Here is a 26940-nt window from a genome sequence, read left to right on the forward strand (position 1 = left end):
GTGGTTATCCCACAAGCCCTGACTGCAAAACTGTTCGTCACTCTGGTAATCTACATCTACATCTACATTTATACTCCGCAAGCCACCCAACGGTGTGTGGCAAAGGGCACTTTACGTGCCACTGCCATTACCTCCCTTTCCTGTTCCAGTCGCGTATGGTTCGCGGGAAGAACGACTGTCTGAAAGCCTCCGTGCGCGCTCGAATCTCTCTAATTTTACATTCGTGATCTCCTCGGGTGGTATAAGTAGGGGGAAGCAATATATTCGATACCTCATCCAGAAACGCACCCTCTCGAAACCTGGCGAGCAATCTACACCGCGATGCAGAGCGCCTCTCTTGCAGAGTCTGCCACTTGAGTTTATTAAACATCTCCGTAACGCTATCACGCTTACCAAATAACCCTGTGACGAAACGCGCCTCTCTTCTTTGGATCTTCTCTATCTCCTCCGTCAAACCAATCTGGTACGGATCCGACACTGATGAGCAATACTCAAGTATAGGTCGAACGAGTGTTTTGTAAGCCACCTCCTTTGTTGATGGACTACATTTTCTAAGCACTCTTCAAATGAATTTCAACCTGGTACCCGCCTTACCAAGAATTAATTTTATATGATCGTTCCACTTCAAATCGTTCCGCACGCATACTCCCAGATATTTTACAGAAGTAACTGCTACCAGTGTTTGTTCCGCTATCATATAATCATACAATAAAGGATCCTTCTTTCTATGTATTCGCAATACATTACATTTGTCTATGTTAAGGGACAGTTGCCACTCCCTGCACCAAGTGCCTATCCGCTGCAGATCTTCCTGCATTTCGCTACAATTTTCTAATGCTGCAACTTCTCTGTATACTACAGCATCATCCGCGAAAAGCCGCATGGAACTTCCGACACTATCTACTAGGTCATTTATATATATTGTGAAAAGCAATGGTCCCATAACACTCCCCTGTGGCACGCCAGAGGTTACTTTAACGTCTGTAGACGTCTCTCCATTGATAACAACATGCTGTGTTCTGTTTGCTAAAAACTCTTCAATCCAGCCACACAGCTGGTCTGATATTCCGTAGGCTCTTACTTTGTTTATCAGGCGACAGTGCGGAACTGTATCGAACGCCAAGAAAAATAGCATCTACCTGGGAGCCTGTATCTAATATTTTCTGGGTCTCATGAACAAATAAAGCGAGTTGGGTCTCACACGATCGCTGTTTCCGGAATCCATGTTGATTCCTACATAGCAGATTCTGGGTTTCCAAAAACGACATGATACTCGAGCAAAAAACATGTTCTAAAATTCTACAACAGATCGACGTCAGAGATATAGGTCTATAGTTTTGCGCATCTGCTCGACGACCCTTCTTGAAGACTGGGACTACCTGTGCTCTTTTCCAATCATTTGGAACCCTCCGTTCCTCTAGAGACTTGCGGTACACGGCTGTTAGAATGGGGGCAAGTTCTTTCGCGTACTCTGTGTAGAATCGAATTGGTATCCCGTCAGGTCCAGTGGACTTTCCTCTATTCGACCTGTTGTGATACCATTCATGAGCAGTATTCCAGGGGGTGTTTTCCAACAGGTTACCGCCCGCCCACACACTGCTGTTGTATACCAACATGCTCAACAGAGCTGATACTCCACCTAAACCGGTTGGGCAGAACAGGTAATAGGATTGTGGAAGGGGCCAAGGGTTTGTAACCTCCCCACTCACTTATCGACCTTAATGACAGTGAAAAATTAAACCGCGTGTACCTAATGGAAATTTGGGAAAAGCAATCGTCACCGAAGTTAATCTATCGGTAAAGAGGGAGGAAAGGGTTACATCTAAATGAAAGGAAAAATGCAAATGAAACTGGTGGAAATTAATTTTGAGAAGGGGTAAAGTTAATAAAGAAAGTAAATGTGCGGCCGTTACGTTAACAATTAACTAGCGGTAATTAGATATTTGAGATTTGGGGGAAATCACGGTCGCCAGTCCTAAGGACAATTACTATAGTAACTGAAAAAGAAAGGTTATTACACATATAATTAACACTAGAAGCGTGGCAACTGAAGGTTGACACGTGTAGTGTGAAAACTGAAAGTTTGTCAGAAGTAATAAATTTCGCTACACTCTGACTTAATTTAGCAAAAGAATTAATAAAACCGGAAAATCGAAAGTTAATTTAGTGACTGAAGTTAATAGTGAGCTTTCTTTCTGAAGGACATCGAAATCCAGTAAAATACGGTTAGTCTTGGACTACCTCAACAATCATTTCAAAAGCAACTTGACTCTACGCAATTTAGAAACAAGAGATTTAACTCTGAACTTGAATTAAATGATTCTGAACTATTAACAATAGTAAAATTTAGTACGTACCAAGCTGAGCTGCAGTCACAGGTAAGCTAAAATATGCTAACAAAACTCGCACTCTAAATTTGTGCTCGTGTAACCTAAATATTGTAGCCAGCTACTGAACTTTGAAATTAAAGCAGTGAAATCTAATTATATTATTTTAATGCTGGTGTTTGAATTTCAACGACACTCGGGTTCATTTCGGAAAAGGAAGGGGCCCTGCTTGGCAATGCAATTGGGACAATGAGCAACAACGGTTCATGCTAAGTTGCTGTAATTTTGCGAGGCAAATGGATCAGTTTGAAAAGCTGAGGTCTGCCATACAGTTCTGAAACTTTACGTGCTTTTAGTCTTTCTTGTTGGTTGATTGAAGGTTTGAAGCCGTCGATCGAGGAGGTGGCGACAGTCACTCATTGTCGGCCGTCGCTGTTGCAGAGGCTGGATGTTGGCGCGCCTTCCTCTCGACACGGTCACCAGGCGAAACGGGCTCTTGATGTGCGCCAGCTAATGCTTCCCGTCCGCGACACCATGTCAGAAACTATCATCGCGAGTTGAGCGCAATTACATGCTGCCAAACCCCGAAAGCGCGGCAACTCGCGGGAGCGTCACACAACACACCTGCTCCACTCGCTACTCCAGCCAGACTCTCACTGCCCGCGCTCCACGCGGCAGAGTTAACACTACCAAAGATCCTACACACTTTGATTCTTCACACGACCCGTCGATGTAATCGTTCGATAGCAGTTTTCCCTAGGCAAGACCCAGCGTAAAAATACAAATCATATTTACGAAACAAACCAATTATACATCGACATAAATGCATAAATATATATATACAAACAGTAAAACAATTACAATATATAAAGAGACAGAAATGTCATATATTCAGGTAACAAAAATAAGGAAAACAAATTATAGTACAATAGATGGAAATAGGAGGATATGCATTTCCGGCGTTACACGTGCCCCACATTGTCTGAGGATGTTAGTGTAACGTAAACAGACTCAGAAAATGTCCCAAAAAAAGAAACAGCGGAAATGCATATGCTCAAAACGTCAACAAAAGTTAGCATTCGTCTAATTAACCATAAATCAATTTTTAGACCATAATAATTGAGTGGAGACACTCCTAATCTTATTCCACTCTGTCACCTTGCACAAAAAAAAACAGGTTGACAACATATTAAAATTCATAGAAAATATAGAAAATGGTTTAGCTATTCCAAAATCATTAAAATGCGTAACACTATGAGAAATGGAATACTATTTGCAAAATTAATTAGATTGCATGGTCATAAAAACAGGTAGATCAAAATACGCAAATAAATAATTAAATAGACTACACATTTTATATAACCTTTTCATAATTAATATTCTCGTCACGAGAATCTACTTAACGCTAAACAAGAAAATAATATTCAGTAGATCGAAAAAAACATAAATATTGACAGCAGAATTCTTTCACATCAGCTGTCCGGGAAGAAAAACTATTCCGCCTTTCGTACCCGCAAGTACAAAGAATGCCGAGAGCGGCACGGAGAGCCTACGGCGGCACAAGAGCCGACAGCGGCTCCGCCTCGTCAGTAATGTTGCGCCCGCCGGTGCGGCACGCTTGATCTCACTCGCCTGTCTAACGGCATTTCCAGAACGTCCGCTTCACTGAATTCTTTGGGGAAAACTCACTCCCGAGTAATCTCAAGGAGTCCATTAACACTATCACAGTGGATAACTCAACACTGTCCATCATCACACGCATGTACTAGCCTGAAACTTAAAACACCGTCTAAGTGCATCGGCAATGACTAGTAAAACACATATTCATGAAATCTTACAGCTAGTTACAAAATTATATTTACATTGCTTAATCTACTGTGACTCAGCTGAAAACTTAAACTAGCAGCTTGGATTTTTCAATTGATAAATAATCACTTTCTCTTAAATCATTTAGTCAAAATTAATTACTTATTAATTACAACTTCTTTAATGTCCTCTTGGTCAGGCAAAAGCATGGCAATCTAGCAAACCTTAAATCTTACACTCTATATTTACGTATTGTACAAATTACGCATTGTGTGGTATTAATCGATCCTAGGTTGGTACAATTTCAAGTCTACTATATTCCGTATACCTAATCGTTTTCCAGAGCTTGGATACTCTAAGCAATAAGCATTTGTGTGAGGTATACCAATGACTTTATATGGTCCATTATAAACAAACTTAAATTTAGAGATTTCATGGTCTATCTCGCTCGATTTCTCATGAGCTTTTACAAGTACTACGTCTCCGATTGCAAACTTAGCAAAACGCGCTTTAGCGTCATGACGACGTATGCGAGCATCGGCTTTTAGCTTCATTACTTCTCGCAAACGATCTTTTTTGACACCAATACTAATGTCAATCCGTGGAGGGAATTTGATTATCTCTTCCAATTCACTTTCTACACTTTTGTCAATGCCGAAATTCCTCACATTACAGTAGTTCAAACTCATTCCTACGTCAATGTCATCCGGCCAGTTAACAATGTGTATAGGCTGGTATTGCCTATGCACACCGTCTCCTGCCTCGTCAAAACTAACTACTATTGCTTTATCTAGTGACGTACATGTCAAAGTTTTGCTTTCGCAATTAATCACTGCACGGTACTTTAATAGCCAATCTAACCCGATAATTACTTCCGTAGTTAAGTCTGGCACGACGACAAACTCTTGTTCAAATCGTGCCCCACATATCTCGAAGTTGACAAAAATTTGTTTTGTGACCGGTTTACTGGCCTTCCCAGTAGCACCGATAATTTTCACCCCTGTTACTGGCATAACTACGATGCCAGGTCTGTCTTTCAGTAACTCAAATATTTTCCCAGATACAGCACTCAGTTCTGCACCGGTGTCAATCAACACGTTTAGTTGTAGGTCGTGCATATTAACAGACACTACTATCTGTCTACACTTGTCCTCGACTGTTTCTTTATTTTCCTACAGTAAATCCTCGTCTATATCCAGGTCATTCCAGAAAAAACCATCCGGCTTTGATCCTAAATCCGGTTTATCTGGCGGCTTTTTCAGCCTCTGTTCACATACAGTTTTAATTTCAACACGTTTGTCCTGAGGCTTAGTCTGTAGCGTCGCCTCCAATACCGAAACCTTTTCCTGCAACTCGTCAACTAGTGAGTGTTGCTTTGCTATCAATTCACTAATTGTCACCTTCGTTGATTCCTCTTTAACCAGATTGATCTCATCTGCCAATCTACCTGGAGACATGTGCCCAGTAGTATCTGCAATTACTTCCTCTAGATCTGCGCAACCCACACTGTTATCTTCTGACCGTATAATGTCAGCTCTAACCTCATACACGCTGTAATCTACGTGCTTTTCTACCAATCGTGTTCGGCTATCACTAAAATTTTCGTAATCTTTCTCCTTAATACTCTCGCAATGTTTAAACTGGATGTTCGCGTCGGATGGGTCGGCTACTTCTACCATTACAACTTTCGGTAAAGTCTGCCGGTTAGGGCCAGAACTTTCCGTTACTACTTCAACATTCAACTCCTGCGGGACGAAACACGACGCATCTTGCTCGTGCTCCCCATTAACATCAACTATTTCTAGTAAAGTCTGCCGGTTAGGGCCAGAACTTTCTATCACTTCACAATCACTATCTTCCTGCGGGACGAGACGCGGCAAATCCTGCCCGCGCTCCCCATAAACACTTCTCCCGTACAGGCCCCTATAATCTCTTAGTTCGTCGTATAAGCGACCGAACTGCCTTAACCAGACCTCATCCCTCTCTGCATCTCCTCGCTCGATGACGGACGTTTTATCCGACATCTGATCTTCTTTGAACACTTGCGAATCATTCTTAAACTCAATCTCCAGTTCCGCTGTGGGTATTACAGCTGCCACTTTATAATCGATTTCCGGAACACTACTTAAATTGTTCTCACTGACAGTGAATGTACTTCCTACTGCCGTGTCTACAGCTGATCTACTACTTGTGGGCGCACTCCTTCTCCTAACACTGGCACACTCTCCCGCCGTTGATTATTCCATACGGAATTTTCATAACGACGACACCTGGGTTTTCTCCTGTTATTGGGCCGCCAAAATTTCTCCACGCCCGGTCGGCCCCTCACCGGCGCGGCTAATGGTTTCCCTGTCTCGTCCCAGCAGATACGCTCCCCGGATACTGCTGAGGCGGCTGGCCACACCCTCTGGCGTTATTACTATTCTGCGCAGCCCGTATCACGCTAGTATGATACTGGTTTCCATCATTCCGGTTATTATTTGCATTGTACCGATTGTCATTACGGCCCGAACCATTATTGTTATTGCTGCCAAGATTGCGGTATGCATTATTCCCATGGTTATCGTTGTTGTGGTTCCCGTTGTTGTTACCACGGCCTCTACCACTGTCGCGATTATTGCGCCAATTGTCCTCGTCCTCCACTCTTTCCAGGAAATCATTTATTGTCCTGTAATTGCTTCCTACGTAGCGTTTTGTATCATCTGGAAGCTTTTTGTAGAGTTCCCAGACTATTTCGGATTCCGTGCGGCGATCACGCAAATATTCCAACTTGCGGATCCAGCCCTCACAAAACTCCTTCATCGAGCCGCGCGAATTCGCATCGAAAGGCCTCGATACGACAAATTCGCGCCAGACACTTTGCTGTTTTTGCTCTGACCAGTATTCAGTCAGAATCAAATTTTTAAACTCGTCAAAAGTCAGGTTCGTAATGTTGAGGTTTAGGCCCCAACGCTTGGCATCACCAGCCAACACATCAATAACCGCATTAATTTTTCTCTCATTAGTCCATGATCTGGGTAAAACTCTTTCACAATTTTTAATGAAATCAGCCGGGTGTATACCGCCTTTTTTCAAGGGGTCGAACCGCTCCTCTTTCGTCAACAACTCCGAACTATGTGCACAGATTGGCACATAGCTCTGTTTTTCGTCAAGTTTCCTTTCTAATTCCGACACCCTCGTAATCACTTGGCAAGTGGTTGTCGCAAGCGTTTCCACTTCCCTCTTTTTCTCTTCGCAGGTGTTAGCCTGCTTCGTCACTTTGGTATCTATTTCGGATACTAAAGCCTTTAAAGTTTCCACCTTCTGTTGATCCTCTTTTCTCACTAATTGAATTTGTTCCGTCACCTTATTCTCGATGATCGGAGCAACTGCGTCTCCTACACTTTTCTCGATTCTGCTAATTTCGGAATCAAAACGAGTATTTATGCTCGCAATTTCCGCCTGAACGCCTATCATTTCCTGTTTAAGGTTACCGATTTCGGTATTAATCACGACAATATCGTCTTTGATTTTATCAACTTTTGTGTTAACAACTTCAACATTGTTGTTAACAACATTAATAGCTTTGTTCTGATTGTCTAGCATTCGTTCAATTTTTTCAGACTGAGCTACTTGCTTGGCAGCCTGAGCTGCTTGCTCGGCAGCCAGAGCTTCTTGCTTGGCAGCCTGATCTTTAATTTCTGCCGATTGACTCTTGATTTCGTTAATCAAAACATTCAATAAATCAGGTAAATTCCCGGAAACCACCGGTTTTACTTCCGTAGCGGCTTCCTCTTTCATTGTCCCCCCGTATTCGTCATCTAGGCATTCAGATTTGATTTTCACTTCCGATTCCGAAACATTTTCTAAAGTCTGGAATTCCATTTCTGCTCTTTGTTGCGTTTCGGCGGTCGCATCTTTCATATTAGCCGCCTGCCCCGGATCAATGGGTACCGCTGTGCGCGTTCCCCACTGTTCGACCGATTGTTCCGTATCCAAGTCTACCAAATTTTGGTAATTGTTGCCTTCACTCATTTTAATAATTTTCAATATAAATGCAAAATCTCAACTCTAATTAGGATTCCTCACACGAATATTCTCGCTGACGTATCGACCATTTCGTAACCAGTACTTTGTTACGAGATTTGCACAATGCAAAATTCGTGTCCAGAACAACCTCAAATTTGAAGATTGTCCTGTCACCAGGTCGCCACGTGTAACCTCCCCCCTCACTTATCGACCTTAATGACAGTGAAAAATTAAACCGCGTGTACCTAATGGAAATTTTGGAAAAGCAATCGTCACCGAAGTTAATCTATCGGTAAAGAGGGAGGAAAGGGTTACATCTAAATGAAAGGAAAAATGCAAATGAAACTGGGGGAAATTAATTTTGAGAAGGGGTAAAGTTAATAAAGAAAGTAAATGTGCGGCCGTTACGTTAACAATTAACTAGCGGTAATTAGGTATTTGAGATTTGGGGGAAATCACGGTCGCCAGTCCTAAGGACAATTACTATAGTAACTGAAAAAGAAAGGTTATTACACATATAATTAACACTAGAAGCGTGGCAACTGAAGGTTGACACGTGTAGTGTGAAAACTGAAAGTTTGTCAGAAGTAATAAATTTCGCTACACTCTGACTTAATTTAGCAAAAGAATTAATAAAACCGGAAAATCGAAAGTTAATTTAGTGACTGAAGTTAATAGTGAGCTTTCTTTCTGAAGGACATCGAAATCCAGTAAAATACGGTTAGTCTTGGACTACCTCAACAATCATTTCAAAAGCAACTTGACTCTACGCAATTTAGAAACAAGAGATTTAACTCTGAACTTGAATTAAATGATTCTGAACTATTAACAATAGTAAAATTTAGTACGTACCAAGCTGAGCTGCAGTCACAGGTAAGCTAAAATATGCTAACAAAACTCGCACTCTAAATTTGTGCTCGTGTAACCTAAATATTGTAGCCAGCTACTGAACTTTGAAATTAAAGCAGTGAAATCTAATTATATTATTTTAATGCTGGTGTTTGAATTTCAACGACACTCGGGTTCATTTCGGAAAAGGAAGGGACCCTGCTTGGCAATGCAATTGGGACAATGAGCAACAACGGTTCATGCTAAGTTGCTGTAATTTTGCGAGGCAAATGGATCAGTTTGAAAAGCTGAGGTCTGCCATACAGTTCTGAAACTTTACGTGCTTTTAGTCTTCCTTGTTGGTTGATTGAAGGTTTGAAGCCGTCGATCGAGGAGGTGGCGACAGTCACTCATTGTCGGCCGTCGCTGTTGCAGAGGCTGGATGTTGGCGCGCCTTCTTCTCGACACGGTCACCAGGCGAAACGGGCTCTTGATGTGCGCCAGCTAATGCTTCCCGTCCGCGACACCATGTCAGAAACTATCATCGCGAGTCGAGCGCAATTACATGCTGCCAAACCCCGAAAGCGCGGCAACTCGCGGGAGCGTCACACAACACACCTGCTCCACTCGCTACTCCAGCCAGACTCTCACTGCCCGCGCTCCACGCGGCAGAGTTAACACTACCAAAGATCCTACACACTTTGATTCTTCACACGACCTATCGATGTAATCGTTCGATAGCAGTTTTCCCTAGGAAAGACCCAGCGTAAAAATACAAATGATATTTACGAAACAAACCAATTATACATCGACATAAATGCATAAATATGTATATATACAAACAGTAAAACAATTACAATATATAAAGAGACAGAAATGTCATATATTCAGGTAACAAAAATAAGGAAAACAAATTATAGTACAATAGATGGAAATAGGAGGATATGCATTTCCGGCGTTACAGGTTGAGGTCAGTTTCTGCTTCTAATTGTCATTTATTGTAATTTAAAAACCTTTACAAGCAAAGCGGCACGTTGCCGAATCCTTACCGACTGCCACTCTTTCAGGGCTGAAGGCCTCCAACAAGAAATCTTAACAAGATAAAAACCGAATTAAGACAGCAATAAAATAATTCAAAAAACAACATACGCAAAGAGCAATACAAATGGCTGAGGGCAACGATTAAATTCCAAAATTTTAGAATATATTGCCACAGACCTTTAAAGGCAGAAGGTGAACAAGCAATCTTTAAAAAACCTAAATTCAATTAAGATAGCAATAAAATAATTAAAAACCCAAAAGGCAACATATGCAAGGTGCAACACAAATGGCTGAGGGCGACAATTAAATTTCAGAACTTCAGAATCTATTACTATAGACCTTTAAAGGCGGAAGGCCAGCATGTTTAACAACAAGAAATCTTAAAAATCAACAAGATAAAAATGAAATTAAGATAGCAATAAAGTAATTTAAAGAAGCAACGTATGCAAGGTGCAATACCAATGGCTGAGAGCCACAATTAAGCTTCAAAATTTTAAAATATATTACCATAATCTTTAAAGCCAGAAGGCCGGAGTGTTTAAGCTTGAAAGATAAATTTAAATATTAATCTTGCAAAATTTTAAGAAAACAAACAAATAACCATAAGCCTAAAATTTAAAATAGCTGACAACAGTTAATTAAACACCGGTGGCACTCAGAAGGCCTCCAGGGAGGTCGGTCTGCCCTCGTTCACTTAGGTGAGACAGGTGGTGAGCCCAACTATACTTGATCCGTCGGAATCCAACCAGGGGACAGCCACGGACCGACCGACACATTGACTTGCTTCCCATCAGTCGGTACACGACAACTCAAACCGGCAATGTTACAAACGTGATAATCCACAATGGAGTACGAATTAGCTGTCAAAATTGCACGCCTTGTTGGACAGCGACAACAGGTGAGGAAAGGACGCTGCCTCAAATTACGTTAGTGACCAGGGCAGGTAACGCGAACACTAACGGTCACAAGGCAGAAAATTCCGCTGGTACACTTGAATTTTTAACACGGTAATAGTTAACTTAGCTCAAAAGAACACTGCCTGAATTTACTTCAGTGCTCAGGGCACGTAACCAGAGCACTGACGGCCACAAGACAGAAAATTCCACTGGTGCACTCGAATCGTAGTCGACCAAAATAAACTACTGGCCATTAAAATTGCTACACCAAGAAGAAATGCAGATCATAAACGGGTATTCATGGGACAAATATATTATACTGGAACTGACATGTGATTACATTTTCACGCAATTTTGGTGCGTAGATCCTGAGAAATCATTACCCAGAACAACGACCTCTGGCCGTAATAACGCCCTTCATACGCCTGGGCTTTGAGTCAAACAGAGCTTGGATGGTGTGTACAGGTACAGCTGCCCATGCAACTTCAACACGTTACCACAGTTCATCAAGAGTAGTGACTGACGTATTGTGACGAGCCAGTTGCTCGGCCACCATTGACCAGACGTTTTCAATTGGTGAGACATCTGGAGATTGTGCTGGCCAGGGCAGCAGTCGAACATTTTCTGTATCCAGAAAGGCACGTACAGGACCGGCAACATGCAGTCGTGCACTATCCTGCTGAAATGTCGGGTTTCACAGGGATCGAATGAAGGGTAGAGCCATGGCTCGTAATACATCTGAAATGTAACGTCCACTGTACAAAGTGCCGTCAGTGCGAACAAGAGGTGACCGAGACGTGTAACCAATGGCGCCCCATACCATCATGCCGGGTGATACGCCAGTATGGCGATGACGAATACACGCTTCCAATGTGCGTTCACCGAAATGTCGCCAAACACGGATGCGACCATCATGATGCTGTATACAGAACCTGGATTCATCCGAAAAAATGTAATGCCATTCGTGCACCCAAGTTCGTCGTTGAGTACACCATCCCAGGTGCTCCTCTCTGTGATGCAGCGCCAAGGGTAACCGCAACCATGGTCTCCGAGCTGATAGTCCATGCTGCTGCAAACGTCGTCGAACTGTTCGTGCAAATGGTTGTTGTCTTGCAAACGTCCCCATTTGTTGACTCAGGGATCGAGACGTGGCTGCACGATCCGTTACAGCCATGCAGATACGATGCCTGTCATCTCGACTGCTAGTGATACGAGGCCGTTGAGATCCAGTACGGCGTTCCGTATTACCCTCCCGAACCCACCGATTCCATATTCTGCTGACAGTCATTGGATCTCGACCAAATCGAGCAGCAATGTCGCGATACGATAAACCGCAATCGCGATAGGCTGCAATCCGTCCTTTATCAAATTCGGAAACGTGATGGTACACATTTCTCCTCCTTACACGAGGCATCACAACAACGTTTCAGCAGGCAACGCCGGTCAGCTGCTGTTTGTGTATGAGAAATCGGTTGGAAACTTTCCTCATGTCAGCACGTTGTAGGTGTCGCCACTGGCGCCAACCTAGTGTGAATGCTCTGAAAAGCTAATCATTTGCATATCACAGCATCTTCTTCCTGTCGGTTATATTTCGCGTCCGTAGCACGTCATCTTCGTGGTGTAGAAATTTTAATAACCAGTAGTGTAGTTAATTGCACCGCATGGCGGCTAAATCTCAGCAGAAGAACCACTCGGTCTTGCTCACCGGAAAACCTCCCCAACAGGAAACCACCGAAGCGAGCCACCATAACATGAATAGACGTGGCTTGTGTAACTGAAACCACTATTCAGCTTTGACGTCCTGAGTCGGTGAACAACGAAGCTCGTAGTGATCGGACAGCTCCACACACGCTCCGGCACTGCGCAGGGGCTGCCAGCCGCCCCAGCCGACATAACATCCCCCGTCCGCAACAACCGACAGACTGACTCCAGACCTTCGACCACAGATACTAGTAGGCTGGCCTTGCTGGCTCTGGCTCTGAGCACTATGGGACTCAACTGCTGAGGTCATTAGTCCCCTAGAACTTAGAACTAGTTAAACCTAACTAACCTAAGGACATCACAAACATCCATGCCCGAGGCAGGATTCGAACCTGCGACCGTAGCGGTCTTGCGGTTCCAGACTGCAGCGCATTTAACCGCACGGCCACTTCGGCCGGCGTGGCCTTGCTGTGCAGAAGCAATAGGACTGGTGTGGCTCCAACATAAACCACGTGACTGTTGGCAAAATGTGTCGTGATTTCAAATCAGCGATCTGCTATCCTACGTTTGTATCGTATTTTCCCCACATTTCTCAATTGACTGCCAAACGCTTCCAACAAAAATAACTTTTTTATTTGCGGAAAATTATGGCAGTACTACATTTGACCTGGATTTGTTCACAGTACCATTTATAAAATCTAACAAATACATCGAACGCCACTCTGATGGGCAGGGGGACGAAATTACTATAAACTATCAATTAAAGTAAAATGTCGTTAAAATTCTTTTAAACAGTAAGAGTGGGCTCGTGTCAAATCTTTAAACAATTCGCCGCGTTTTGAGCTCTAGTCACTTATAAAAGAAAATGGGATATGGGAATTATGTCAACTATGGGTGCCAAAATTGTCGACTTTAGGAGCAGGTCCAATTTAGAGTATCAATTTTAGGTGCTCTCCAAAGGTTCAGTTCCCACTATTTTTAGAAAAGCTTAAACTATCATTTTAAAAAAATGATATTTTAGATGAAAGGTGAGACTTTGAAGTTTCAGAAAATAATTTTGGAGCCTACATTTATTTAATAGTATTAAAAGGTAGAAAAAAATTCTCTTCATGTGCTCTTACCTTATTATAATTTCACTTGTATATACAAATCCTTCAGGGCCTGTATCCAAAGCTGCCTTCGGTTTTCATCCTTAGGGAACCTACGAGTAGGAACGAGGAACTGTTATACTTACTTCTGCAACCGAATTATCACAGATACTTTCCAAAATGTAATATGAGTCTGTCTTTACAGGCATCACTTTCAACACTTTGATTTACGTGATACTCTATTTCAAGTGTCAAAACATATAAAAGTCACTTCAGCAGATTTCAATAAACGCATCTGCACTATCATAGAAACACTTACACGTGAAATGTAATGCCATTTGCCCCGACAAAACGCTTGAGTACCGCCATAAGCGCAACATGAAACAACCATGTTTTGCCAACATTTACGTGACTTCAGTCCAGAGATGATGGAGCCACGAAAATGACGTCAGGGCCAGTCTATTATATCTATGGTCGAAGCTCCAGACCCCCTTGCCGGAAACTATATGCACCAAACGAAAAATGGTACACGGCGCAAATATCGATACACATCACTGCTGCGACACGTAGAAGGAAGAAGAACCACGATGTAACCGCGACAAGCGCGGGAAACCAAAGACAGGCAGACAGCGAAGTTCACGAAAACGCATAGTTGGGATAGAGCACGGCTCTAGAGTGTCAACATGACCCTTGGCCTGCCCGATCACCAGATGTCTCTGGAATCGAGCACATTTGGAACATCACTGGACGACAACTTCAGGTCATCCATAAACATCATAAAGCGTCCCTGTACTGACCGACCAAGTGGAACAGGCATGGAAGTCTCTCCCAAAAAACTGGCATCCGGCACCTCTACAACACAACGCATGCACGATTGCAAGCTTGCATTCAACATTGTGGCTGTTACACCGGTTATCAATATACCAGCATTTCACATTTGTAGTGGCATATCTCGCACTTACATTAACCTGTTATCTTGGATGGTACTCACTTACACTACTGGCCATTAAAATTGCTACACCACGAAGATGACGTGCTACAGACGCGAAATGTAACCGACAGGAAGAAGATGCTGCGATATGCAAAAGAATAGCTTTTCAGAGCATTCACACAAGGTTGGCGCCGCGGCGACACCCACAACGTGCTGCCATCAGGAAAATTTCCAACCGATCTCTCATACACAAACAGCAGTTGACCGGCGTTGCCTGGTCCAACGTTGTTGTGATGCGTTGTGCAAGGAGCAGGAATGTGTACCATCACGTTTCCGACTTCGATAAAGGTCGGATTGTAGCCTATTGCGATTGCGGTTTATCGTATCGCGACATTGCTGCTCCCTTCGGTCTAGATCCAATGACTGTTAGCAGAATATGGAATCGGTGGGTTCGAGAGGGTAATACGGAACGCCGTGCTGGATCCCAACGGCCTCGTATCACTAGCAGTTGAGATGACAGGCATCTTATCCGCATGGCTGTAACGGACCGTGCAGCCACGTCTCGATCCCTGAGTCAGCAGATGGGGACGTTTGCAAGAGAACAACCATCTGCACGAACAGTTCGACAACGTTTGCAGCAGCATGGAATATCGGCTCGGAGACCATGGCTGCGGTTACCCTTGATGCTGCATCACAGACAGGAGCGCCTGCGATGGTGTACTCAACGACGAACCTGGGTGCACGATGGCAAAACGTCATTTTTTCGGATGAATCCAGGTTCTGTTTACAGCATCATGATGGTCGCATCCGTGTTTGGCGACATCGCAGTGAACGCACATTGGAAGCGTGTATTAGTCAACCCCGTACTGGCGTATCATCCGGCGCGATGGTATGGGGTGCCATTGGTTACACGTCTCGGTCACCTCTTGTTCGCATTGACGGCACTTTGAACAGTGGACGTTACATTTCAGATGTGTTACGACCCGTGGCTCTACCCTTCATTCGATCCCTGCGAAACCCTACATTTCAGCAGGATAATGCACGACCGCATGTTGCAGGTCGTGTACGGGCATTTCTGGATACAGAAAATGTTAGACTGCTCCCCTGGCCAGCATATTCTCCAGATCTCTCACCAAGTGAAAACGTCTGGTCAATGGCGGACGAGCAACTTGCTCGTCACAATACGCCAGTCACTACTCTTGATTAACTGTGGTATCGTGTTGAGGCTGCACGGGCATCTGTACCTGTACACGCCAGCCAAGCTCTGTTTGACTCAATGACCAGGCGTATCAAAGCCGTTATTACGGCCAGAGGTGGTTGTTCTGGGCACTGATTTCTCAGGATCTATGCACCCAAATTGCGTGAAAATGTAATCACATGTCAGTTCTAGTAGAGTATATTTGTTCAATGAATACCCGTTTACCATCTGCATTTCTTCTTGATGTAGCAATTTTAATGGCCAGTAGTGTAAATACTGTATGTTACCTGGACAAATGTATCCCCGAAATTTCACACTGTACATTATTTATTTTTTCGTGTTGCCATCTCTTTGTGTCAGTGTGTTTCACTGCCTGCTCACAGCTGCCGTTCTCTCTCGTTTTGCAGATGGCGCTGCAGCGCCGCGGGCAGAAGACGGGCCAGTATTGGCGCTGCTACTTTAACGCCGTCACGTGCTTCCGGCGGAAGTGAGCCGCCAGTCAGCCTTCGTCGTCTGCAACAACGGATCTCTTGTGTTCACTCTCTCTCTCTCTCTATCTATCTCGCTCTCTAAATTTCTTCTAAAGAGTTTATTAAAACATTCTTAATAATTCCATTGTCACTATAATGTATTCTGTGTTGAATGATTAAATGTGTAGAATGTGTTCTGTAGTTGTGCGTTTTCCTAGATTCCTTTACCATGTCCATTTCCGAATGTACCTTATAAAAATTCGCCTCTCAGAGCAAATTAATCTCGTCAGGAAAATTAACACAGAGGTTCACCGCCTTGTCAAAAGTGTCTTGATGTTGTCAGAGAAGGCTGGTGAACGCAGCGATACCTCTTACTGAGCCGAGTGTGACAGAGGTTGTAAAAGGCTAACACACACACTGAAACATCCCCTGTGAAAAATATATGAATTACTGTGCTGATAAACCTCTACGTTATTTGATTTTCAAACAACTGAGCAAAACTGAACGTACTCAGACATTACTCTGTTTACTTATTCTGATCAACACTAAACTGACACACAATATTTTTCGCGCAACGCAATCTGACTTTCAATAATCCCTACAAAAGAATGGCCCTGACTAACAATAACCTATACATTTCATAAATCACTTACCTCACAAAGATCTTCGTTACTCGAACTACTGCAATACAGCGAACGCCACTACTGACAGCTAAGTAAAATATTCAAACTACTGCAGGCACTAGCTACCGATAGGCATACTTAGCAAATGAAAGATTTTGATAGAGAACAAACCATGTATTTATCTTAATAGTGTTCAAAAGTTAATATATATCAGTTCATGACATCCAGTATTACAAATTTACTCTTTCTGGCGGACACACGTCCAGATCGTCCGCTCTTAAAATTCTGCAATCTCTCTCCCCACATCCACCACTGCTGGCGGCTCACCTCCAACTGCCCAACGCTATGCGCTGTTCACATCCAATTGCCCAACACTACAATAGCGAATATTCCAACAATGAGTCCAACCAGCCACAGACTGGACACAGCACAGTCAGTGATTTTCATACAGAGCGCTACGTGGCTTTATCAACATAAAAACCTAAACAGCCTGTAATCTCCCCCTCACTTATCGACCTTAATGACAGTGAAAAATTAAACTGCGTGTACCTAATGGAAATTTGGGAAAAAGCAATCGTCACCGAAGTTAATCTGTCGGTAAAGAGGGAGGAAAGGGTTACATCTAAGTGAAAGGAAAAATGCAAATGAAACTGGTGGAAATTAATTTTGAAAAAGGGTAAAGTTAATAAAGAAAGTAAATGTGCGGTCGTTACGTTAACAATTAACTAGCTGTAATTAGATATTTGAGGGAAATTACGGTCGCCAGTCCTAAGGACAATTACTATAGTAACTGAAAAAGAAAGGTTATTACACATATAATTAGCACTAGAAACGTGGCAACTGAAGGTTGACACGTGTTGTGTGAAAACTGAATGTTTGTCAGAAGTAATAAATTTCGCTACACTCTGACTTAATTTAGCAAAAGAATTAATAAAACCGGAAAATTGAAAGTTAATTAGTTAATTAGTTAATAGTGAGCTTTGTTTTTGAAGCACATCGAAATTCAGTAAAATACGGTTAGTCTTGGGCTACCTCAACAGTCATTTCAAAAGCTACTTGAATCTACGCAATTTAGAAATAAGAGATTTAACTTTGAACTTGAATTAAATAATTCTGAACAATTAACAATAGTAAAATTTAGTACGTACCAAGCTGAGCTGCAGTCACAGGTAAGCTGAAATACGGTAACAAAACTTGCACTCTTAATTTGTGCTTGTGTAATCTAAATATTGTAGCCAGCTATGAATACCTTAATTGAACTTTGAAATTAAAGCAGTGAAATGGACTGGTATTACTTTAATGCTGGCGTCTGAATTTCAACGACACTCGGGTTCATTTCGGAAAAGGAAGGGACCCTGCTTGGTAATGCAATTGGGACAATGAGCAACAAAGGTTCATGCTACGTTGCTGTAATTTAGTGAGAAAAATTTAAGAGTTTGAAAAGCTGAGCTCTGCCATACAGTTCTAAAACTTTACGTGCTACCAGTCTTCCTTGTTGGTTGATTGAAGGTTTGAAGCCGTCGATCGAGGAGGTGGCGACAGTCACTCATTGTCGGCCGTCGCTGTTGCAGAAGCTGGATGTTGGCGCGCCTTCTTCTCGACACGGTCACCAGGCGAAACGGGCTCTTGATGTGGGCCAGCTAATGCTTCCCGTCCGCGACACCGTGTCGGAAACTATCATAGCAATTCGAGCGCAATTACATGCTGCCAAACATGCGGCAATTCGCGGGAGCGTCGCACAACACACCTGCTCGACCGCACTACTCCAGCCAGACTCCCGTCTGCCCGCGCTCCACGCGGCCGAGTTCACACTACCAAAGATCCTAAACATTTTGGTTCTCCACACGACCTATCGATGCATTCGTTCGATAGAATAGTTTTCCCTAGGCAAGACCCAGCGTAAAAATACAAATAATATTTACAAAACAAACCAATTATACATCGACATAAATGCATATATATACAAATAGTAAAACAATTACAATATACAAAGACACAGAAATGTTATATCTTCAGGTAACAAGATAAGGAAAAAAATTTGCAGTGCAATAGATGGAAATAGGAGGATATGCATTTCCGGCTTTACAAGCCCACTTACAACACGTGTTACTGCGAACAAATTACGTGCCACACCGTATACTCTCATCTTCAGGGACGCCGAGCGTGGAAGACTGGTCACACGGCTGTGATCTCCTGTTGCTGCGCCCACCAAATAACTGCGACATTTTCAATTTCTAGGTATGAAGCGACAGTTGTATGACTTCTTCGAACTTTATGGCACCATCGTGCAGACTGTGAATGCTGCCCTCCTCGCTGTGAGAACAATATACTCATTCACCGACAGTGAAATCTGAAACCTTGCTTGCTTTATTTATTTTCATAACACTAAGGTAAACTGTCTGCATTCGTAAAGCATATTATTAGCACAGACGTTGGTCAGAAAAATTTTGCGATGTCAGTTCGAGCATAGCATTTAGATCACTAACCATACAAAAATAAGTTCTTACACTTGTTAATTAAAAATAATGTTTAGTATGATGTACTGTACAGCAGACAACATAGCGCTAAGGTGTCCACATCTTTCCATGTCTTTAACAGAAATTTGCACCATGAAATTGCTTAGAACTTTGTAACGCTGGTCTAGAAGCAAGCGTATATCTATATTCACATCTGCATTCTGTAAACCACTGTAAAGTGCATAGCAGCGGCGCTTTTCATTGTCACACATATTAAGATTTCTTCCCGTTCCCTTCTCTTATGGAGTGAGCGAAGAGTGAATCCTTGAATGCCTCCGCAATTAGCTTAAGTTAGCAAGCTTTTGCCATATATCCTGTAATGCCAGTTGTACTTTATGGTTCTCAAACCTGGAGCACTCGAAAACAAGACCTTAAGCGACTGCTAACATTTGAAAGGAAAGTCCTCAGGAAAATATTTGGACCAGTCAGAGATCAGACTACTGGAGAATGGAGAAGACGCCATAACACTGAATTAGAAGAGCTGTACAAGGAGCCTAACATCTTGGGAGTGATGAGAAGCAAAAGACTGCAATGGGCTGGACATGTTGTTAGAATGGAGGCAACAAGATGGCCCAAAATCACAATGGACTGGATCCCGTCAGGCAGCAGACCAGTGGGAAGACCTAGAAAGAGGTGGATCGATGGAGTGAGAGAAGACCTGTTGCAGCTGGGAGTCACGGAAAACTGGAACAGATAGCAGAAGACAGAGACGGATGGACAGCTCTAACTGTGGTGGCGCGCGGTCCTCTGGGCCTGATCGCGTGAAGAAGATGAAGAAGCTTTTGCCATATGATTGGTGTCTATAAATGTGCAGGGAGGGCTATCGAGAAACATACTAGAGATACCAAACCTCCTCAAGTACTATGCTCTCGTGTGAATGCCATAACCTCTACAGAAATCACATGATAAATCTCCATACACTCATTTCACTTTGAATGGCATGTAATTGGCAGGAGTAGGTTCCCTGTAAAGAGGTGACAGGGGCTAGGGAGGGAACACGGAATTACACCCACACCCATAACCAAATAGCTGTGCGTCCTGTCTTCCACTGATGCAGAAGCTGAGCCAGTGAGACGCACTTCACCCTTCGGGAAGCCTGCTGCCACCAGTGTCATGGTGAAGCAAATGCACAGGGTAGCTATGCACTGGTTAATAATCGTCAATTCATGTATACAGCTAAAAACAGTACCTCTTAGGGAAATGACGGATAGGGATGGAGAGTATCAACACGTGCGGCTCAGTGGGTGTGTCCAGAGGCCCCATTCAACATGCTGAAGAGGCTGTTCCAGCAGATGTTGAGGAATCATGATGCGATTAGCACCCGAGAGTGGCGCACGTTGGAACAAGAGATGCCTATTGACTAGGTTCTGAGGTCATACCTGGTTCGTTCTAAGGACTGCCAGAAAGACTGAAGAAATCAGCCTTACTCACGGAATATAGACAAATTAGGCGACTATACATGCAGTACAGATAACGTCTGTAGGAGACCACGAATTAATAGTGTGTGTGTGGTGGTCTTCAGTCCTGAGACTGGTTTGATGCAGCTCTCCATGCTACTCTATCCTGTGCAAGCTTCTTCATCTCCCAGTACCTACTGCAACCTACATCCTTCTGAATCTGCTTCGTGTATTCATCTCTTGGTCTCCCTCTACGATTTTTACCCTCCACACTGCCCTCCAATGCTAAATTTGTGATCCCTTGATGCCTCAAAACATGTCCTACCAACCGATCCCTTCTTCTAGTCAAGTTGTGCCACAAACTTCTCTTCTCCCCAATCCTATTCAATACCTCCTCATTAGTTACGTGATCTACCCACCTTATCTTCAGCATTCTTCTGTAACATCACATTTCGAAAGTTTCTATTCTCTTCTTGTCCAAACTGGTTATCGTCCATGTTTCACTTCCATACATGGCTACACTCCATACAAATACTTTCAGAAACGACTTCCTGACACTTAAATCTATACTCGATGTTAACAAATTTCTCTTCTTCAGAAACGCTTTCCTTGCCATTGCCAGCCTACGTTTTATATCCTCTCTACTTCGACCATCATCAGTTATTTTACTCCCTAAATAGCAAAACTCCTTTACTACTTTAGGTGTCTCATTTCCTAATCTAATCCCCTCAGCATCACCCGATTTAATTTGACTACATTCCATTATCCTTGTTTTGCTTTTGTTGATGTTCATCTTATATCCTCCTTTCAAGACACTGTCCATTCCGTTCAACTGCTCTTCCAAGTCCTTTGCTGTCTCTGACAGAATTACAATGTCATCGGCGAACCTCAAAGTTTTTATTTCTTCTCCATGGATTTTAATACCTACTCCGAATTTTTCTTTTGTTTCCTTTACTGCTTGCTCAATATACAGATTGAACAACATCGGGGAGAGGCTACAACCCTGTCTCACTCCTTTCCCAACCGCTGCATCCCTTTCATGCCCCTCGACTCTTATAACTGCCATCTGGTTTCTGTACAAATTGTAAATAGCCTTTCGCTCCCTGTATTTTACCCCTGCCATCTTCAGAATTTGAAAGAGAGTATTCCAGTTAACGTCGTCAAAAGCTTTCTCTAAGTCTACAAATGATAGAAACGTAGGTTTGCCTTTTCTTAATCTTTCTTCTAAGATAAGTCGTAAGGTTAGTATTGCCTCACGTGTTCCAACATTTCTACGGAATCCAAACTGATCTTCCCCGAGATCCGCTTCTACCAGTTTTTCCATTCGTCTGTAAAGAATTCGTGTTAGTATTTTGCAGCTGTGACTTATTAATAGTGTAAGATTCATATATTTGGCCCTACAGATGAGGCTAATATAATCTTAGTGCTCAGTTGCCTGAAATCCTAAAACTAATGACAGTGAGGTAGAAGTGTATACCGACACGGTAATGAAGGAATGGAGATGATGTATTTGTTGCAGTGGACAAGAAATTAAGATCCACCAAGACGGAAACTGACCCTTTATCCCTGTTTGTTTAGGCAACACTCAGTAGGGTGGTGAAGCCTATAATCTCATCTTTCCCTGGGCAACCCGACTCGTCTCCAGATCGCTTGTACATATGTTCCTCGGCCATGCTACAGTTATAAGAGGAGACTTAAGTCATTCAACAATCAACTGGGATAGTTACAGTTTTATAACTGGTTTCATCTTAAGGATACAGGTTACTTTTCCAGCTCAATATTATGTAAAAATCAACACCTATTTCTGTCAGGCACTGTTTATAATGTATATGTGTTACAGATTTTTTTGTTGATATCAGGTAATGTAGCACACTTTCTAAACAAATCAGAGGTATTTTGAATATTTTTGAACCTGCTTAGGATTATAAAAAAAAATTACAAATTCTTCCTCAAATTGAGGTACCATTTAATCCAACGTTATACATTTGAAGGAGACCGAATTTTTACCAGATATTCATGACATGATGGCTGAGGTACTAGTCCTATTTAATTCCACCTATTATGTATATTACAAGGACAAAAAATGTCGTATATTACATTTTAAGTTTTATAAGTTTTCTCCTAATAAAAATGTTATTTTTTCTATAATTTAGTTGATATTGCAATAAAGCTTAGGTTTACTACTTAAGTATGGACTATTGCAAGTTACAGGAAAAAATTAGAGCAATGCTTTATAAACTTTAGGAAATATTTGTACCTGAATTCTGAAAAATACAACTTGCGGGAAATTGTGAATGAAGATATGAGTCCAATTACACTGTGCCTCAGAACATTCCTGAAGCATAGTCTTCATCCTGCAGCATATCTTTACGTTCAAGCTTCCTCTTGGCATTCCTTTTAGCACTTCTTGCTTTTTTGGTAACTTGAAGAGCGAATCTTTCAGCTTCATGCACCCTTAGTCTGTCACATGCAAGCAATTAATCTTCCATATTAGAGCCACATTTTATGCGAAAATTCTCAGTACTTCCAACCTTCCTATCACTCCATAATTCAAACATATCGCTGCAACTCGTATACCAACTTTTAGTGTATTTAGTCCTACAGAAACATTCTTGGGTAATCTTTCCCATATGCACTAGTTGAAACTTTGATTTGTATGCATTGCATACACTAACTTCAAATGCACATCATATATTCCTGCCGCGGTGATCTAGCGGTTCTAGGCGCTCAGTCTGGAACCGCGCGACTGCTACGGTCGCAGCTTCGAATCCTGCCTCGGGCATGGATGTGTGTGATGTCCTTAGGTTAGTTAGGTTTACGTAGTTCTATGTTCTAGGGGACTGATGACCATAGATGTTAAGTCCCATAGTGCTCAGAGCCATTTGAACCATTTTTTTTGCACATCATATGAATTATGCATAATGTTCGAAGTCATTTTCGAGGTAGATTTATTGCAGAATCTACACAGAACAACTAATTTTGACGCTAAGCCCTTCCTGCTACGTTTTTGTTAAGTTATTTCCAAACAGCTTACACCATCACGTTGTTTGCATCTCGCCATTTCCTTTATCAAAGAAGATAAGATGCCCACGTCAACAACAACAAATCCACAAAAACAGCGTCACTGTTAACACAGAAATTTGAATCACTGGGAGGCGTGCCATGTGGGAGTTTCTTCCCTGAAACTGATACATAGGTTACTACAACAGTGTGGCTTGCTTTGCTTGTAAACTGGTTACCACGGAATTTCCTTTTATCGAATTTCCACACTAAAGGATATGTTCTTGCACAAATATATGTAGCACTTGGGCAACAAACCTTCAGTAACACAAGAACAAACTGCTTCAGTGAAAACAAGTAAATACTAGCAAAGATAATCGTTTACAGAAACAATAAACCTGCACTGTTACCAACATATACTATGTATCACACGTATAATCGCTGGAAACAGAAAGTTCACAGTTCTTTTCGAAGTAATACTGGCTTCTGTAACAGAAATAAAGGAGACGTAGTGGTATACACAACCGTAACTTTAAAATTAGGTATATATAGGCCATCTTTCATTTGAAACCCTATAATGTATATATCAATGTAAAGACTATAGAATTTAATAAAGTCATAAAAAAATCGGTTTTTCCACCATTTGTAAGTACCCTGTACCCTTAAGACGTCCTGCGAAACAATACCAAACTCCTTCTCTATAAACTACCTAGAAGAGCTCAGATGACCATTCAAGATGGAAATATACTGGATCTAATAATGAACATCACACTGAAATCCGTATAGCTGATCATGAGGAGTTTTTAGCAACTATTGTTGCCAAAATACAGTCGGTGGCAGAATTCACGAGAGCCATTGCTGTTCCCTTAAGCGAAAATATTTCAGAATGTTTAATCTAAATTACAGGAAAATATCGAGTGAGTTTACCAAGGTAATCCTGATCCATTCCAGAAAGTAAATCGACGGTCACATAGTTGGCAAACGCATTCTACAATGCTGCCAGTTCTGCACTAGACTAGCGACAGGCAAAGTATGTTTGCTCAGCCGATGTGTTTCTTGAGCTGGCGAGTACTGGGGAAGATCGCCCTCTGAAGAAGCATCGTTTCTGGCTGCTATTACAATGACTGTGGGCAGAAGTATCTAGTATAGGCGTTTCTGTAACTATTATTTAGGTCTCAAGCGTAGTTACGGATAACATCCAGATGCACTGAATGCACCTTGACCATCACAAATAAGGAGCAGAGAAAATTACTTGTGCGGTTCTTCTCTTTGGTAGCTGTAATAAGCATTTTTATTTTCTACCTTAAGCGAAGTGCAAACTAAGAAACTCATTCACCGGAAGTGATTAAAAAATTTAGCACCACCAGACGCTATTTTAAATGTGGTACGTTCCTATGGGACCAAGTAGGCTGTAGTCATTGGTCCCTAGGCTTAAACACTACTTAATCTAACTTAAACTCCAAGGACAAAAAAAAATGATATTTTTTCTATTACTTAGTTGATTTTGCAATAAAGCTTAGGTCTACTACATAGGTCTCCTACAATAACATAAAAGGAAAGCAATTGTGATGTGAATGTGAAACAAGGAACAAAAAATGCCGGCAATAATGTGTCGAATATTTCATTCTTAAGCAAAACTGTCTTTATTTCTATAAAAATCGCACGGACAAAACGAATCGCCTGCTCGGAAAGATTACAATATAACTGCTGGTGATGTTTTGTCAATAAAACCAAAAGCGCCTGGTGAATGAGATTTTTTCAGACACCTTAAAGACAGGGAGGAACCAAAATAACAAGTTGAGGTTACCCTAGGTGAGCGTCGGACGGTATTTCTATGCACTTTCTGCAATTGGTGCACTTTTCTCATAGTTTATTTATTTCCCCTTGCATGAGAATGATCGTCGTGTAACTATTAAACGAGGCTGTTATGTTTTAAGGCACCTGTGGGCCAGATCTGACTCACTGGACGACGCAGACTGTACATTTTCGTCTTGGAAACTATAGGAATAGCTTAATAACACTTTTAAAATATATCCTGCATCAACTTGTCTCATAATAAAATTGCTCATTGCCTCTTGCTTATCTAAAAAATAGAGTGTCACTTCAGTAGGGCAAAACCAGAAGGACAAATACACATCGAAACTAGACACCTCACTCTTTACATCACTTAACTCGAAAAATTTGAGCTTTGGTGAGGCAACGAATCTAGATTAAATGAGATTGATGAAACAAGTTAACCATTTAGAGATCAAACCAAAGTCATTGTGTAACAACACCAACGCTTTACTATTGTACATATAATAAATTTTTCTTCTGATTTTCGATAAATTAGTGTAATCGATGTTCTGATTTCATTTCTCTTTCTTTTCTTGTCATTGTGTTAAAGAAACTGTAAACAATTTTCGATGTGAATATTAATATATATGTCAAATTTCAAGCAATATTGTAATAGAATTGAAGTGTGTAAGAAATGTCGAGATTGTTGTAAGATGTTAAAGTTGTAATTGTGTGTCTGGTCCATACGTAGGCAATGTATTAGGATATGTAGAATGCAAAGCCTCGGGTGACTACCCTGTCTGTAGGGGAGCGGTAAAAGGTGGATGGCAGGCGAGCGCGGGAAAATGCACACGGGCGCTGCACGGCACAACGGGCTCAGCTGTAGTAGTCGGAGTTGGGCATCGGTCTGAGAAACACGTTCTGGATCGAGGAGGCTCTCCTGGAAAACGTGTTTTCGTTGAGTCTCGGATGTGCCGTTTCCGACGCCTATACAGCATGGCAATATTCCATAGGCACTAAATGGAAAAGTATTGCGACGCTAAGAAGAAGCAAAGTGCCGATACATCAAGAGCCATTGCTGGGACTGTATGTGTGCTCTGTGCCTCGCCATCTCGCCGCCCACCAACTGCCGCATCGATACAAACAGGTTGAAACTTTTAGTACTGTATTCGTGTGGACCAGTGTTACTATTGTTCCATACTGTTCAATAACAACTAAAATTTTACCAGAACTGTCCTATCAGTTAATTATCCTCACAACTAACCTAGACAGGGTCCTTTCCACATGTTGTGCAATCCGAGTGTCCCGAAATGAAGATTTAAAGTTTATGTTAA

The 26940-nt window shown here is 42.1% G+C and overlaps 1 protein-coding gene across 1 annotated transcript in view; it reads left to right on the forward strand.

The window, feature by feature from the left end:
• Window positions 1-16488, forward strand: part of LOC124790066 — a 291804-nt gene extending 275316 nt beyond the window's left edge. The window contains exon 3 of the mRNA XM_047257631.1: window positions 16232-16488. Within this exon, the coding sequence (XP_047113587.1) occupies window positions 16232-16315 (84 nt within the window). The 3' untranslated portion in view covers window positions 16316-16488. The remainder of the gene's footprint in view (window positions 1-16231) is intronic.
• The last annotated feature ends 10452 nt before the right edge of the window (window positions 16489-26940 follow it).

The sequence above is a fragment of the Schistocerca piceifrons genome, chromosome 3, assembly GCF_021461385.2.
Source record: "Schistocerca piceifrons isolate TAMUIC-IGC-003096 chromosome 3, iqSchPice1.1, whole genome shotgun sequence".
Taxonomy (NCBI): domain Eukaryota; kingdom Metazoa; phylum Arthropoda; class Insecta; order Orthoptera; family Acrididae; genus Schistocerca; species Schistocerca piceifrons.